Raw genomic sequence first — 14,563 nt, forward strand, 5'->3', positions numbered from 1 at the left:
CAGAAAAAATTTCACAAAAGCACAGGTGTACAACACATTGTAGACATCATGGAAACTTTGAAAGACCAGGTAAGATTATTGCTTACGAATGATTGCTTACGACTGTTCTTTCAAATCGCTGTTTTTATCATCCTTTCCCAAAGGCCCTCTGATTTGGGGCAAGCCAAGAAGTGAGAAACAATACATTTCTTGGGGCCAACTGAACCAAGCCCTGCCCATTTTAAGGAGGAAAACAGAAGGCGAACAGATCCATTGTGTTTTGTTCCCCCACCCTTTCCTTCTCTGAAAAGCATTTCAAGTGGGAAGAACTGCACAATAAAAAGTTAAAAGGAATGTGACTCGTTGATGGACACTTTTCCACCTCTTGTTTGAAGCTAGGAATGCCAGATAACCAAGTCCAGAAAGTTGCCAGCTTAGAATCGGCACATCTTGGGCGACTCTTATTTTCCAAAACTGTCCACAATCTTATAGCAGGCGCAGCCACCCATAGGGAAAAGACGCGTTATCTTGCATGCACAACTCAGCCTGATGCAGTCACACGCACGCCCATTAAGTCTGCCCGGTGCAGCCACCCCCTCAATTTCTCCGGAAAGCCTTGGCTCGCAGGCGAGCTTGGAAGAACCAGGGAGGTTCAATGACAAGGCTTCGGCGGGGACAGAGATCTCGGGTGTCCCTCCACTTCGGGTGTCCTCTTTTCCCTTCCGCCAGAACACCCCGGCATTGCACCGGGCGCCTCCTGCGTGCAGAGCCCGCGCAGCGGGCAAGGGCGAAAGCCGTGCGACTCGCGCCGCCAAGAGGGGGAAGGGAGCAAGAAGGGGCCTGGCCGGACGCGCCATGCGTGGAGCAGGGATCTCCCCCTCGGCCCGGGCTCGGCTCCCCTCCCCGCTTCCTCAGAGAGGGTGTGGCGGGCTGCCAGGCTGGAGGCAGAAGCTAGCGCCGCCATTCGCGGCTCAAACCCGGGGGTCCCGCCTACCAGGAAGGGCGGTGGGGGCGAAGCGGAGCGAGATGCTATAAATCGAAGCGCGGGCCGTCTCGGCTCTCGCAGTGTGAAGGCGAACAGCCGCGGCGCTCGCCCAGCCTAGACTCGCCTCTCTTTCTCCCCCGACCGGTCGCGGGACTTGCAAGTTCGCCTTGTGCGCCCGAAGAGAAGCCGAGGGCTGCAGCTGCCCTTCCCGCCGTGGCTGTGGCAAGCGCTGCATCAAGGCAGCAGCGCGGAGTCGCCCCGAGAGAAAGCTTGCTCCTCCGAGCCAGGCGCTGCTTGCCACACACCCAGCCGCGCAAAACGTCTTGGGTCTCCCCCCGCCAGGCGCTCGCTTTCTTTTTGCCCCTTTCCGTAACCCCGCTCAAGGAGTGCAGCATGAAATGGGCGGCAGCACGCCTAGCGCTGAGCGCGCTGTTGCTCTGCCTGGCCGCTCGGGGCAGCCCGCCGCTGCCGCGGGAGCTGCAGGGAGAGGAGGAGTTGGTGCTGCCCATGCGGCTGGACTCCGTCGTAGAGCAACGGCAGCAGCAACCGGGCAGCGCCGGTGGGCGGCTCTATCGCCTGGACGCCTTTGGCGAACGCTTCAGCTTGGAGCTGCAGCCCGACAGCAGCTTTTTGGCGCCGGACCTGACGCTGCAGTACGTGGGCAGCAGCCCGCAGATCGAGGAGGAGGCGTCCGAGCACCCCGGCGGCTCAGACTTGGCCAGCTGCTTCTACTCCGGCACAGTGAACAGCGACCCGTTCTCCGTCGTGGCTCTCAGCCTCTGCGGAGGGATCCGCGGGGCGTTCTACCTGCGTGGGGTCGAGTACCTCATCCAGCCGGCTAATGTTTCCCACCGCCGAGAAGGCGAGCAGTTCCACATGCTGCGGCGGCGCCTGCGGAAGAGTGCCCAGCAAGGCGACGGCGCCAAATGCGGGGTGGCAGAAGACAGCTCGCTTCCAGCCGCGGAAGGGCGGCTGGAGCGCCTCTTGGAGCACGTGTCGCGCCCAGGTACGGCTCTTCCTGCGCGCCCGCTTCGCGCTGCCCTGCTCTGGGAAGCTCCTGCAGCCGAGGGAGGGGTTTGGCCCCGGGAACGTCGGCGAGATGCTGCGTGGCACGCATGCGCCCCTAGCGGCACACTCTCTTCAGAGTCCAAGAAAAAGGGGGGAAACCCTCCCGTTTGACTTGGAGAGATTGGTAACCAAAATCTGAGATGGGAGAGATGTTTGCCAGGGGAGGGGGCTGCATGGTGGGCGGGAGAGAGCAATCAGAGTTACTTTGTGCGGTTAGGCTCAGCCGTTTTATGCTGCTTATCTGCTTTTCCTTCGAAACAAAGACAGAATTCCTCTTTGCATGGGTAAGATATTCGAAAGGCATCTTTTAGTCTCGGGATTTGTTTGGAAGGAAGGCGCACTGATTGCCGGAAGCAATCCAAGGAGTACTGGATCCAAGTATCCAGTGTTAGCCCTTCTTCCAGCAGACCCATTTAAATAAATAGGACTTAAGTTAGATGAATACTGGATACAGGCGTTGGGTGGAAGTCCTGTGTATAGAGCTGCATGTCACTTATACTGGAAGCGTCAGAGAGGAGGTTCTGGTGGAAATGGTGTGTGCTTAACGACCATTTGTTCTCTGTAAAACATTTGAGACCTTCCAAGATTCCAAATGTTCACCTGATCTACAGTAAATAGTTCACAGCCAGCTTGTGAATTGCAGCCAAAGTCCTGACTTTTCTGCATATCCACCATTTAAGATGTGAACTTTTAGTTAATCCAGTAGTTTGTGTATCATACCATATCATATCATAAACAAAATGTATTCTGCTCCCAAACAAAGGCAATTGGATTGTTTCCACTGTTAGCCCTACCCTAATCTAATATTGGAGACAAGCCATTGCAAGGGTACCAAAAATGAATGGGCAGATAATGAGCTCCTGGGCACAGATTCGTTATTTTTGGCACTCAGAATTGGCACTAGGGATAATGTGGAATTTGTGATGTTAGTTGAATGTAAAGAAGTAATTGTAAGAAAGTAATTGAAAGCAAAGGAAAACATGCTGATTGTTTAGAAAGAAGATCTACTAAATTAAATAGGATCTTGCTCCCAGCACGTGTGCTTTGAATTGTTACTTTAATTAAAAATTTTCAGACTAAGGTTAGAAGTGCAATTCAGTAAGGCTTTGGTTACAGTGCTAAGCATAGTAGTGATTAGCACTGTAATCGTGCTACTGAACTTTTGAGTAAACTGGATTGCACCACATGTGTCTACATTATATCTTAAATTCAGATAGGTGATGTTTATGCACATTTACTATGCAATTTATTTAGGATTGAGTTAAAACCTACAAAGAAACATATCTAGGTTAAATTGCATTAAAAAATAATTTGGATGCTAAATGTGCTACCTGTGAAAAATTGTGTACACAGTGTTCTTTTAAAACTTGAGAATTGTAGTCCTCAGTACTTTAACTTGTGCATAAGTGCTATTGCCATGAAATTAATTCCAAGCCAATGTACATAGGACTGAAGCTAGGGCCTAGGCAGATCTGCTTGTGTCAGCTTGTGCGTGCAAATTCATGTAGGTCTTACTTGTAGGCATAGCATGCAGCACACATTAGTCCAAAGGTATGAGTGAGAGGAGCTATTCAGGTATATCTTCCATCTGCACCACTAGATCTCAACAGATGATGCAGTGTTCTTACCCTCTTGGAATACCTATTGAATTTCTGAAGCTTGAGCACTCAATTCCAGCAATAAACTCTTATGGGAAAATCTTTTCTACTTTCCTCAGTCTAAATCTGCCCTTTCCAATTCTCTCAAAGGTGCTTTTTGCTCCCTGGGTTGGAAAAGCCAGTACAACGTCTGGATCTAGATGAATAACATGAGAGAGTTGCTGTTTCCACTTATTTGCATGCCCTTTGTGATTAAGAAATTTTGGCTGTAAATTACATTAGAAACAGCATGTGAATAAAGTCCACTGATATTTTAAGTGGATACTCATAGAAAGAAAACAGATATTTGTTGACATAAAAATATCCTACCCAGTGGTAATTGCTGTACAGTGTGACCATTCATTGAAAAGTATTTGCATAGCCTTGGCCTTGACACAGGTGTAGTGAAGAAGCAGAAAGTCCCAGTTGAAGGACTTGTGAATGAAGGACTCATTTAATATGAGTCATGCAGGCAGTGAGTAGGTAGGGGAAAAAGCATTAGAAGTAATGTAAATGCAGATTTATCCAGACCGTAGGAAGTGGGATCACAAGAACTGGGTCACAGAAGCAATTAAGTACTTGGCACAAACTTTGCTTGCTGCATTCTGCTTTCCATGTAGAGCCCTGCAATCTTAGTTGAAGCTTTTGATAGTCAGTTCCAGCATGACGACTATAAGGCTTTATTGCAGGGGACTACAAGAAGTGGATTGGGGTGGAATTCCTTCAAGCATAAGAAGTCTTGTGAACTTTGTAAATTTAATCTGGGGCAGATTCATTGAATGCTTATTCTTGATTGCACCACACATAATTTTCTTTGGCTTAATAAAATACCTACAGTTGTTTGGCTGAACACTAAACCAGAGGATAAGATTACTCTCCAGTAAGAAGGATCTTGAAGGAAGATAGATCTTCAGATTCTTTGGCATATTTTCTGTGATAATGAAGCTTGGGTGCTGGGAGTGGGCATAATAACTAATAATTAATTAGTTAATAATAATCTACTAATAACTTGATCTGGTGAGGACAACGGGGAGTCCAAAGTTTTCCAGGGGCTGGAGAAGGAGACTTGAAATATTCTGTCTGTCTGTCTGTCTCTCTTTCTGTAAAGGAAAGGTAATCTCTTGCTATTTATGAGTGATGGACCTTATTTCAGGCAGAAACCAACATATTCAATTAGCAGGAGAAAAAGCTTCTGCCAGAACAAAAATTCCACCACTAGAGAGACAAGAAATTGGTTCTAAATGAACAAAACCAAGCAGATGTGCACTTACCAGAAAAATGAAGGGAAGGCCCCACTCCTTGCACAGTATGTGCTGCTGCATGTCATCACCATTGGTTGACTTGTTTAACCCATGGTGCTACTGTGAACCATCTCACTGAGAAACCAGCAATGTCGTGGGCACATGTGGCATACATAAAGCCATGCCGTTGGTGAGGCTTTGGACTTCTCCTGGGATAGCCTTTCCTTTCAGGGTTTTGGCTCTTTGCCAAGGTTGGCCATGAAAATTTGGTGGCAGCATAGAATATTTCTGCTGGATTCCACAGTGGAAATATTACGGTATGAGGGCTTGCTAACAAAGTTCATGTTGAAGAACCTGATCAGTAAAAATGCAGTAATCTTGAGTTCCCATTTAAGACTGCCATCCTGTTTTTGCTTTTAATAACAAAAATTATATTGAATAATAAAAAGTCTTTGCTAATTGTCTAGATGCTTTTGGAAATGCTGCTTATTTATGTAACTTAAGTGGTAAATAAGTTGCCAACCATCATTTCATTATTCATTATCTTTTCTTCTTAAAGGCAATAGAAGCACAAGAAGGAAGAGATTTGTGTCAAGCCCTCGCTATGTGGAAACCCTGCTTGTAGCAGACCAGTCTATGGCAGAGTTCCATGGCAATGGACTGAAGCACTACCTTCTTACACTGCTGTCTGTGGCCGCCAAATTGTACAAGCATCCCAGTATCCGGAACTCCATTAGCCTAGTGGTGGTAAAAATAATGGTCATCTATGATGAACAGAAGGGACCTGATGTGTCTTCGAATGCTGCTCTTACCTTAAGAAACTTCTGCAACTGGCAAAAGCAACACAATCCTCCCAGTGATGGGCATGCTGAGCACTATGACACTGCGATCCTTTTTACAAGACAGGTAAGAGAAAAGAAAGCCTTGTGTTTGGCAGACTCCAGCCAATCTATCCTGAATTTCAAGTTTTATTAAAAATGTTAGGAAGATTCTTTCAGGGATGCAGTTATTGAAATAGTGGATTGATGCTAGAGTTGTTATTTGTTAAAGGGTAAATTAAAAGTTAACTCTGTTTTAGTTTCCCCCATCAGAAAATTTTCAAAAATAGTTCAAATATAGCTGAGAATGTGATCTTTAAGCTTTGTTTGCTCAAGTTAATGAAGCAGCCAATTCACAAGTTCTAGGTAGATTTCCATTGGCACATCAGTGTTAAAAGTAGGTTTAGGAAACTCAGGGACTGAAGTGTGGAATAATTAATGAAACTATTCATGTAAATAGCCTCTAAAGGAGCTGTACACTACTGAATCATAGTATATGCCTTGCAGCTTAATTACAATAATTAGTTTTGCGATATGATATTCTTTGGTGCAAAACTTTGTGTGTCTTCCAAGAATGAGTTTATTTTTATACCTGTTGAAATACTGAGCATTAATGCATTTTCCGTAGGGAAGGGCCTGCTGCCAAAGTAAGTTTCTTCCTGCCGAAGTTAAGCTCCTGGCCTAATTAATGATGAAACTGGCTCTTCTTTTCCTTATATAGGATCTCTGTGGTGCCAAGACATGTGATACTCTTGGAATGGCTGATGTGGGAACTGCTTGTGATCCAAACCGCAGTTGCTCTGTCATAGAAGATGATGGCTTGCAAGCTGCCTTTACAACCACTCATGAATTAGGTAATTGATATTCAAGGAAGATCTGTGGCAAGCTTATTCATTTTCAAAACATGTATTCTACATATCGGTCTATATTTAAAGCATTAAATTAGTGTGGCTCTCCTAGTATCTGATCTAATTTTCACTGCGCCACATCAGACTACAGCTGGGGTCTCATGTGATAGAGGGCTTTTGCAATAACAGTCCAGTCTCTGCACAGTGAAAACTTGTTCTCATGGAGAAGGCTACATCCCTGCCATCCAGATATCTATGTGATGGGATTTTTCTTTTTTCATAAAGGAACATTTTTGTGAGTCCCCGCCTGTAATCTGAAGTGAGAATATAATCTGTAATGTGACTTGAATGAGAAAGAAGTTTTGTCTCTGGTAGCAGCAGCAGAACGATCACTAGGAGATTATTGCTTTTTAATTAACGTTGGGATGGAGCATTTGATCCAGACTCTTTTAGCACTACTGGTGGAGTAATGCACCTGAACAGCGTAATGAACTTCAGGAATGGAAAATAAATACATAAAATACTTAATGAAGAGTGGATAGCTTTCCATTCTAGATGATTTGGCCAGAGTTTCTCATCTTGTTTTTTCTCAATAAAACAAACACACATATGCACAATTGCCACTGCTTCAAGTGGCAGAGTAATAAACAGAAAGAAACTTGCTGTTGCCTCATTTGGAATAGTAAGCCACCTCACCACTACAAAATTGTAAGAATTCACAGGCACATTCCAAAAGACACAAAATATATTTCTCCAAACTTTCACAGAGAACAAATGTCCCTACAAAAGTAGAGGGGGATATTCAGTCCAGCTTTAATTATAACACTCCAGAACAGTCTGGTTTTTGTATAGGAATTCAATTCGGAACTCGGTTCTGACACTCCACTGATATCAATAGCATTGACTTCCAAATAAGTGTACTGACCATCACAGGCTATGCATGTAGCATCTGTTCTTGAGAGCAGGCCCCTCTGTAAGTCAGCTGCGGCACTGGGTAGAACCTTGAAATAGTGTTCTTTGTGCCTCCTCCTCCACTGAAATTTTCCTTGAATAGAAGCCATGCTGTCAGAAAACACCATCAAATCCCCAAATAAATGGAAATAGGATCTTACATTTAAACTACAGTTGTATTTTAGTAGCTGTCACCTTGCAATACTTGACATAAAGCTTTCTGTGTAGTTATCTGAGTGCTTGGGATGGGGTACAATGTTCTGTATATAAAAGTAATACTCTAAAACATGACTCATTTGCTGCAATGGTATAGTTCAACAGATCTAGACTTTTTTTTTTTTTTTTTGGGAGGGATGCAATAAATGATTAGGAAAAAAGCACATGATTTCAAAGCATTTTAATACATCTTATTTCCCCTACTCTTTCAAAGGTCATGTGTTTAATATGCCCCATGATGATGCAAAGCAATGTGCTGGTATTAATGGTATAAGCAGAGACTCTCATATGATGGCATCTATGCTCTCCAACCTGGATCGAAGCCAACCCTGGTCTCCGTGCAGTGCTTATATGATTACTACATTTTTGGATAACGGTCATGGTAAGATGTGCTTTCAGTTCTGATCGTATGTTGCTTACATTTAAATATTAATTGCTAGCTTAATTTTGATGGCTAACTTAAACTTAATTCTAATGCAAGGTGGGTGTGAGGACCACTTTCAGAAAGTTTGGACATTTAAATGACCCACCCACAGGAGTAGGAGAATCACTTGAGTCTTTCATATGGAATTGGCATCAATCTGTGGGAAAGATGGATTGAGATGCTTACCTGTCCACATCAGTGGATATCCCAGCCAGACAGGAAATCACATCTGAGTATCTCCTTCATTGTTTGGAAAATGTCAAAAAGGCATTCTAGGTGCACAGTATATCATGGTCACTGTAGGGAAATGCCATACATGTGAACAGTGTGTTTCCATATACCAGTTACTTAGAAAAAGTAGAGTAGGGCTGATGCCTTTGTGTGCTGATTATAAATTTCCTGGCCAAGTGAATGGAAATAGAAGCATCTGGCCAAGAGAATGGAAACAGAATGCTATGCAAGATGCTCCTTCAGATGGACTTACATTAAAACAGAAGCACTCATTTAATGGCTCAAAATAGATTATAAAATACTGATGGATGCATGTGTAGGCTGAAGCATATTTACTGGTTTCAGTCATTTTTATAGTACTTCTGTTATTCCAAATTAAATTGCTGGGCTATATATCAGTGGCAGAATCCATGTTTGGCAGACAGAAATTTCCAGATTCAGTACCATGCATTTCCAGGTAGGACTGGGAAAGACATCTTGTCTGAAATCATAGAGAGCTGCATCTAATCAGTGTGCAACAGTAGAAGATAGATTGGGTAGAAGATAGATTGTGATATAAAGGTAAAAGATTTCTCAGGTTTTTGACAATGACAACAAAATAATTTCCCCCATGCTAAAATAAAGGGTTGCAGCTTGTTTTAGTCCTATCTAGAGTAGACTCATTAAAATAAACACTTAAGTTAAGGCAGCACTGAATATATGGTGAAATGACGAAAGCATGTCAGAGAGGATAAGCACATCAAAATGTTTATGTGGAAGGTCAGTGAGCCCTATTTGGTTCTGGTATTCAAAACAAACCTCCTTTTCACCAGGCTGCTGTTGGTGTACTTTAGTATTCTACTTAAAAAGAAAAGAAAGTTGACACTAAAAGCCTCACCACTGGTGTAAATGATACCAGCCAGTGGTCTGACCAATGGTACACAGCAGCTTCCTATATTTCTAAATGTTCCCACATCCTGTAACATGAGAATTTGGTTCTGGCATATGATCAGAGACATGCATCATTTAAAGGAAACCAAATCTAATTTAAGTTTCCTTTCACCCTTTTTCAGGTGAGTGTTTGTTGGACAAGCCTCACAAGCCTATACAACTCCCTTCTGACCTACCTGGAACTCTGTACGATGCCAACAGGCAGTGCCAGTTCACATTTGGAGAGGACTCCAAACATTGTCCAGATGTAACCAGCACTTGTGCAACCTTGTGGTGTACTGGCACTTCGGGAGGATTGCTTGTGTGTCAGACCAAGCATTTTCCTTGGGCAGATGGCACAATGTGTGGAGAGGAAAAGTGGTGCATGAATGGCAAGTGTGTCAACAAGACAGACAAGAAGCATTACGATGTAAGTAATTTCCTAAAAAATGACTGTGTAAAAAGTATTGCAGGACGAGAAATGATGTACATATGCAATTATTAGCTGATGCTTGTGGCTGAGCAAATGAGAAATATTCTGATTGTTGAGAAATCTAAATACCTTTTGTAATTTTAGTTTAACAAACAGTGGTCCTATTTATTTTCATTCAGAAATAGGTTCCATTGGATTCAGTGGAGATTAACTAGCAGAAAGTATGGATAGAATTTGTTTCTCTGGGTGTATTCACATAACTTTCCTGGAGCAGCAAATTGTTATGTAAATTGTTCTTCCCAGAGATATAAATAAACAACAATAGGATTTCAACCTAATTTTGTTTCTAACTATCTGTTCAGTTCACAAATATATTTGTGTGTTTATTTTCGTTTTCCAAAATGCAGATGCCTGTCCATGGAGGCTGGGGCGAATGGGGCCCCTGGGGCGAGTGCTCTAGGACATGTGGTGGAGGAGTTCAGTACTCTCTCAGAGAATGTGACAACCCTGTTCCAGAGAATGGAGGGAAATACTGTGAAGGCAAGCGGGTGCAGTACAGGTCCTGTAATATTGAAGACTGTCCGGATAACAACGGTGAGTTTTCCAAGTAACTTTTAATTGGCAAAAATGTAATTATAATAAAACTTAGAATAAGTTTCTAATGCCTAATAAATGTCTTTCATATGTGCAGGCAAAACCTTCAGGGAGGAACAGTGTGAGACTCACAACGATATTTCTAAATCACCTTTTGGAACTGAGCCTGCTGTGCAATGGACGCCCAAGTTTGCTGGAGTGTCTCCCAAAGACAGATGCAAACTTGTTTGCCTTGCGAAAGGCACTGGCTATTTCTTTGTTCTTCAGCCTAAGGTGGGTATGGGTATTCCATATACATAGGAAGAAATTTAAATGTGGCATTACATTTTATCTTTGCCAGGGTTGATTGGGAAGCTATCTTGTTATATAAAAGCTATTGAACACATTCTATTCCCCCGGCTTCTTTTGCGGTCTGATGTTATCATTTCCAAATATCTATGGGAATAGCCATTCTGTTTCTGCAGTTGGTTTTTCTTTCTTTAAAAATGATGCATGATGCCTCAACTCTATTTTTCTAAGATCTAGCTTCAGTCTCCATCTCTATGTCCTAGTTTGCACCTAGGATTGGAACCAGACTTGGAATATGCCAACTGATTACAGTCAGAGGCTAAATTCTATCTTCTAAAAATCGTTTAAGTGCTTCTTTTTCTCATTTCAGTGTCAAACTGGTAGTCCATGAGCTCATCACAAAATGCTTAAAGAGTTGGCAAATGTAATGAAAGAAATAGAGCATTTTTCATATAATATTCAGTTATATACTGAATTCCTAATCCTTGAAGCAGTTAATTAGATGTCTGCTGACAAAATTGCTAGAAGTTCAAGGAATGTGTGTTGCCATTGCAAAATATAGTGTATAGCCCTTGACTAAATATATATGCAAAACACTGCCGTGTTGATCCAGTGCAGGAGCTCCCAGTATAGGCATTCTGTTATCTATTCTGAACACAAATATGTGAGGTGAGGGAAAGCCTGGATTCTTTACAGGGAGGGCACACATGGCTAACCACCCCACCCCAGATGACTGGATGACAAGCTGGACTTCCAGATGACAGCATCTGTACACAGTGCATGTACAGTTGTTGATCCAGTCAGGAGTTGCATATAAAGCTTCATGTGCTAGGTACTGCAGACATTGAGAGACAGATTTCTGTAAGCAAATGATAAAATCTCTGTGAAAATCAGTGTGACTTTAAAAGTGCTGCATGTCTTCTTTGTGATCAAACTTGCTTGCTTTCTTTAAAGGTGGTGGATGGAACCTTATGCAGCCCAGATTCCACTTCAGTCTGTGTCCAGGGGCAATGTGTAAAAGCTGGATGTGATCGCATCATTAACTCTAATAAGAAGTTTGATAAATGCGGTGTCTGTGGAGGCAATGGATCTACCTGCAAGAAAGTGTCTGGAATGCTTTCAAGTTCCAGGTGCGCTTTCATTTTTTTTAGAGGGGTATAGTCTTAATTGCATGTGCATATCTTTTTCACTAGAACAGTAGAGAAGTTACAGTTATCCATTTTTTAGACCGTAACTTTCATCTTGCAAAATCAATTTCTTAGTTAACTTTTACAATTGTATACAGGAACCTCACATTGTAGAGTTCCAAAGATTCAAGTTGTCAATGATAGTATTCTGGAGTAAATAAACCAATTTGAGAACTATCCTTTGACAAAAATGTGGGATATAAATTCATTTTTATTTAAAATATTTCTGTGGAAGTAATGGAGACTCATCTGCTTCTTTTTTTCTTCCTTGTAGACCTGGTTATCATGATGTTGTTGTGATCCCTGCTGGGGCAACGAACATAGAAGTTAAGCAACGAAATCATAGGGGTGCAAGACAAGATGGTAACTTCCTTGCTATTAAAGCTGCTGATGGCACCTATATTCTTAATGGTGACTACACACTGTCAACACTGGAGCAAGACATTATCCATAAAGGCAGTATTCTGAGGTACAGTGGTTCATCTGCCTCCCTGGAGAGAATTCGTAGTTTTAGTCCATTGAAGGAGCCCTTAACAATACAGGTCCTCACTGTGGGTGATTCATTTCGACCTAAAATCAAGTATACCTATTTTGTGAAAAAATCAATGCATTTGGGATCCGAGAAGGCTTCCAATAAGAAGACTGAATCTTTCAATGCAATCAAGGAGACAATTTTATCTGAATGGTTTATTGGAGAATGGGGAGAATGTTCTAAGTCATGTGGTACTGGTTGGCAGAGGAGAGCAGTAGAATGTAGGGACCTTAATGGACAGCCTGCCAATGACTGTGCAAGAGAACTCAAGCCAAGTGATGTCCGACCATGTGCAGATACACCATGCCCACGGTGGCAGCTGGGGGACTGGTCACCATGTTCTAAGACATGCGGAAAAGGTTTCAAGAAGAGATTATTAAAATGCATTTCCTTTGATGGTGCCATATTGCCACAGGAAAGCTGTGACCCTTCAAAGAAGCCTAAGCATTTAACAGACTCATGCAATATTTCCAGCTGCAGCTAAACCATAACAAGTTGGGAAAGCTAAAGGTTTTTCCCCCCACATCAAAGCACTGAAACTAAGGGTGAGAGGTAGCAAGTATAATTTGTAAAGGAAAAATCAGTGGATTCACTGAAATGGGACAGTGCAAATAATGTTAGATAGTATTGAACCATGAAAAATCCTGTCAGCTGAAATCTGATAAAATGACAAACCAGTCAGTAGCTATTTTATATTGAGTAGATAAAACCCTGAGGTGTTACAATTTCCTCCTTTAGTCTGTTACAAGTTAAACAAAACATAGGAAGTGGGCAAAGCAAGTTTAAACAAACACTTAATGCCTTAATGAGGATTGGAGTTTTTCAGGGTGGGGGGAACTTAAGAGGTTGTGTAGTGGTACTGAAAATATCTTTCTTGGTCATAGTTGGAGAGGAGAAGACAGGTTTTCTCTAAGCTTAATTATTAGTCAGGTCTTGGCTACCTCACAAAGAGCAACAAAACCACAGTATTTGAGAAGAATTTTCAATTCTATTGTTCATGGCTGCTATCATTTAGAGAATATTTTTGATATAACAACAGTAAGCAATACTCTTCATTGGGAAGCCAACAAGTACAGTGATGGCTGCTTGTTAAATCTTGATAACTAGAATGTAGTGCTCTAAAGATCTTTTGTTTTGATAATGAGATGTCTTCCTTGCAGCTGGTGACACTCAGACTAAGAATGGAAGCATTTCCAAAGCCATGGACGAGTTCCATTGGCTGGTCTGTGCTCCTTTTCTGCATGTCTGGTTCATGTCTCATTTGCTCCAAAAGACACCAGTGAAAGGTTGGAGCATATGCACTTGTTTGCTGTTTTGTGAAAGTTGCTTTCACTTTTTATAACCTGCTGCCATTTGAGTTACAGAAATGGTCACAGTTTTGTTATCATACAGCCTACCACTGCTTCCCCCATCTAGAACCCTCCAGAAGTTTTGGACTTGAGGTCCCATCATTCCCAGCCAGTATGACAAATTACCAAGACTTCTAGGAGTTGTAGTCCAAACCTTCTGGAAGTGATTAGGTTGGGAAAGTGACGTAGCACATACTGCTTAACAGCAACACAGCTGCATGTGATCTAATGCAAAGAGATAAATCCCATAATGAACAGTACATCTCTCAATACATGGGCACCTAACAAATTTACACTGCTCAAAACACTTGTAAGGCAGGGAAAATGTAAGCTGAGGGATAGCAGGTCCATCCACAGCAGTATGCCAATACCCACATATTTAAAAGTGTGTGCTAGTCCATAGACTATGAGAGAATGTGGCTCTCCATATGTATATAGTAAAATTTATGACTATAGATAATACATACTTTATAAGTATTTAAATCCTTTTCCTTCTGAGAAGGGTTGTAATTGGTAATAAATGCATATAATGAACCTATTTATTTTTATATTTCTTGTCTAATATGAACTTCTAAGTTATCACTTTTTTAAAAAAAGATGTATAACAAGAATAGAGTATTTATGCAATATAATATGATACTAGAAATAATAAACAATGACCTTTAGAAAATGTGTGTGGGTCTTTGTTCATTGATGGGAACATTCATGCATTACAAGAGGTAGGGGGGGAAGCTGTTCACAGTATTTTGCAAGATCATAAGCTACGTCACGGTCCGTCCTGGTGCTTGCACCGTGCATCCATGGTGAAGTCTTTCTGCTCATCTCGCCTCCCCGCCACCCGCATGCACATCACCCGGTTCATTGGTTGGAATG

General features: G+C 42.3%; 1 protein-coding gene across 1 annotated transcript; it reads left to right on the top strand.

The window, feature by feature from the left end:
* Positions 1-1,089: 1,089 nt before the first annotated feature.
* Positions 1,090-14,360, top strand: ADAMTS1 (ADAM metallopeptidase with thrombospondin type 1 motif 1). The gene is made up of 9 exons (XM_044442195.1): positions 1,090-1,970; positions 5,470-5,816; positions 6,450-6,582; positions 7,958-8,125; positions 9,451-9,737; positions 10,148-10,334; positions 10,432-10,607; positions 11,577-11,752; positions 12,084-14,360. Exons 1-9 carry the CDS (start codon positions 1,358-1,360, stop codon positions 12,823-12,825), a joined length of 2,829 nt encoding a protein of 942 aa, XP_044298130.1. The 5' UTR covers positions 1,090-1,357; the 3' UTR covers positions 12,826-14,360.
* The last annotated feature ends 203 nt before the right edge of the window (positions 14,361-14,563 follow it).

Source organism: Varanus komodoensis, unplaced genomic scaffold (assembly GCF_004798865.1).
Source record: "Varanus komodoensis strain SLA01 unplaced genomic scaffold, ASM479886v1 scaffold4, whole genome shotgun sequence".
NCBI lineage: Eukaryota > Metazoa > Chordata > Lepidosauria > Squamata > Varanidae > Varanus > Varanus komodoensis.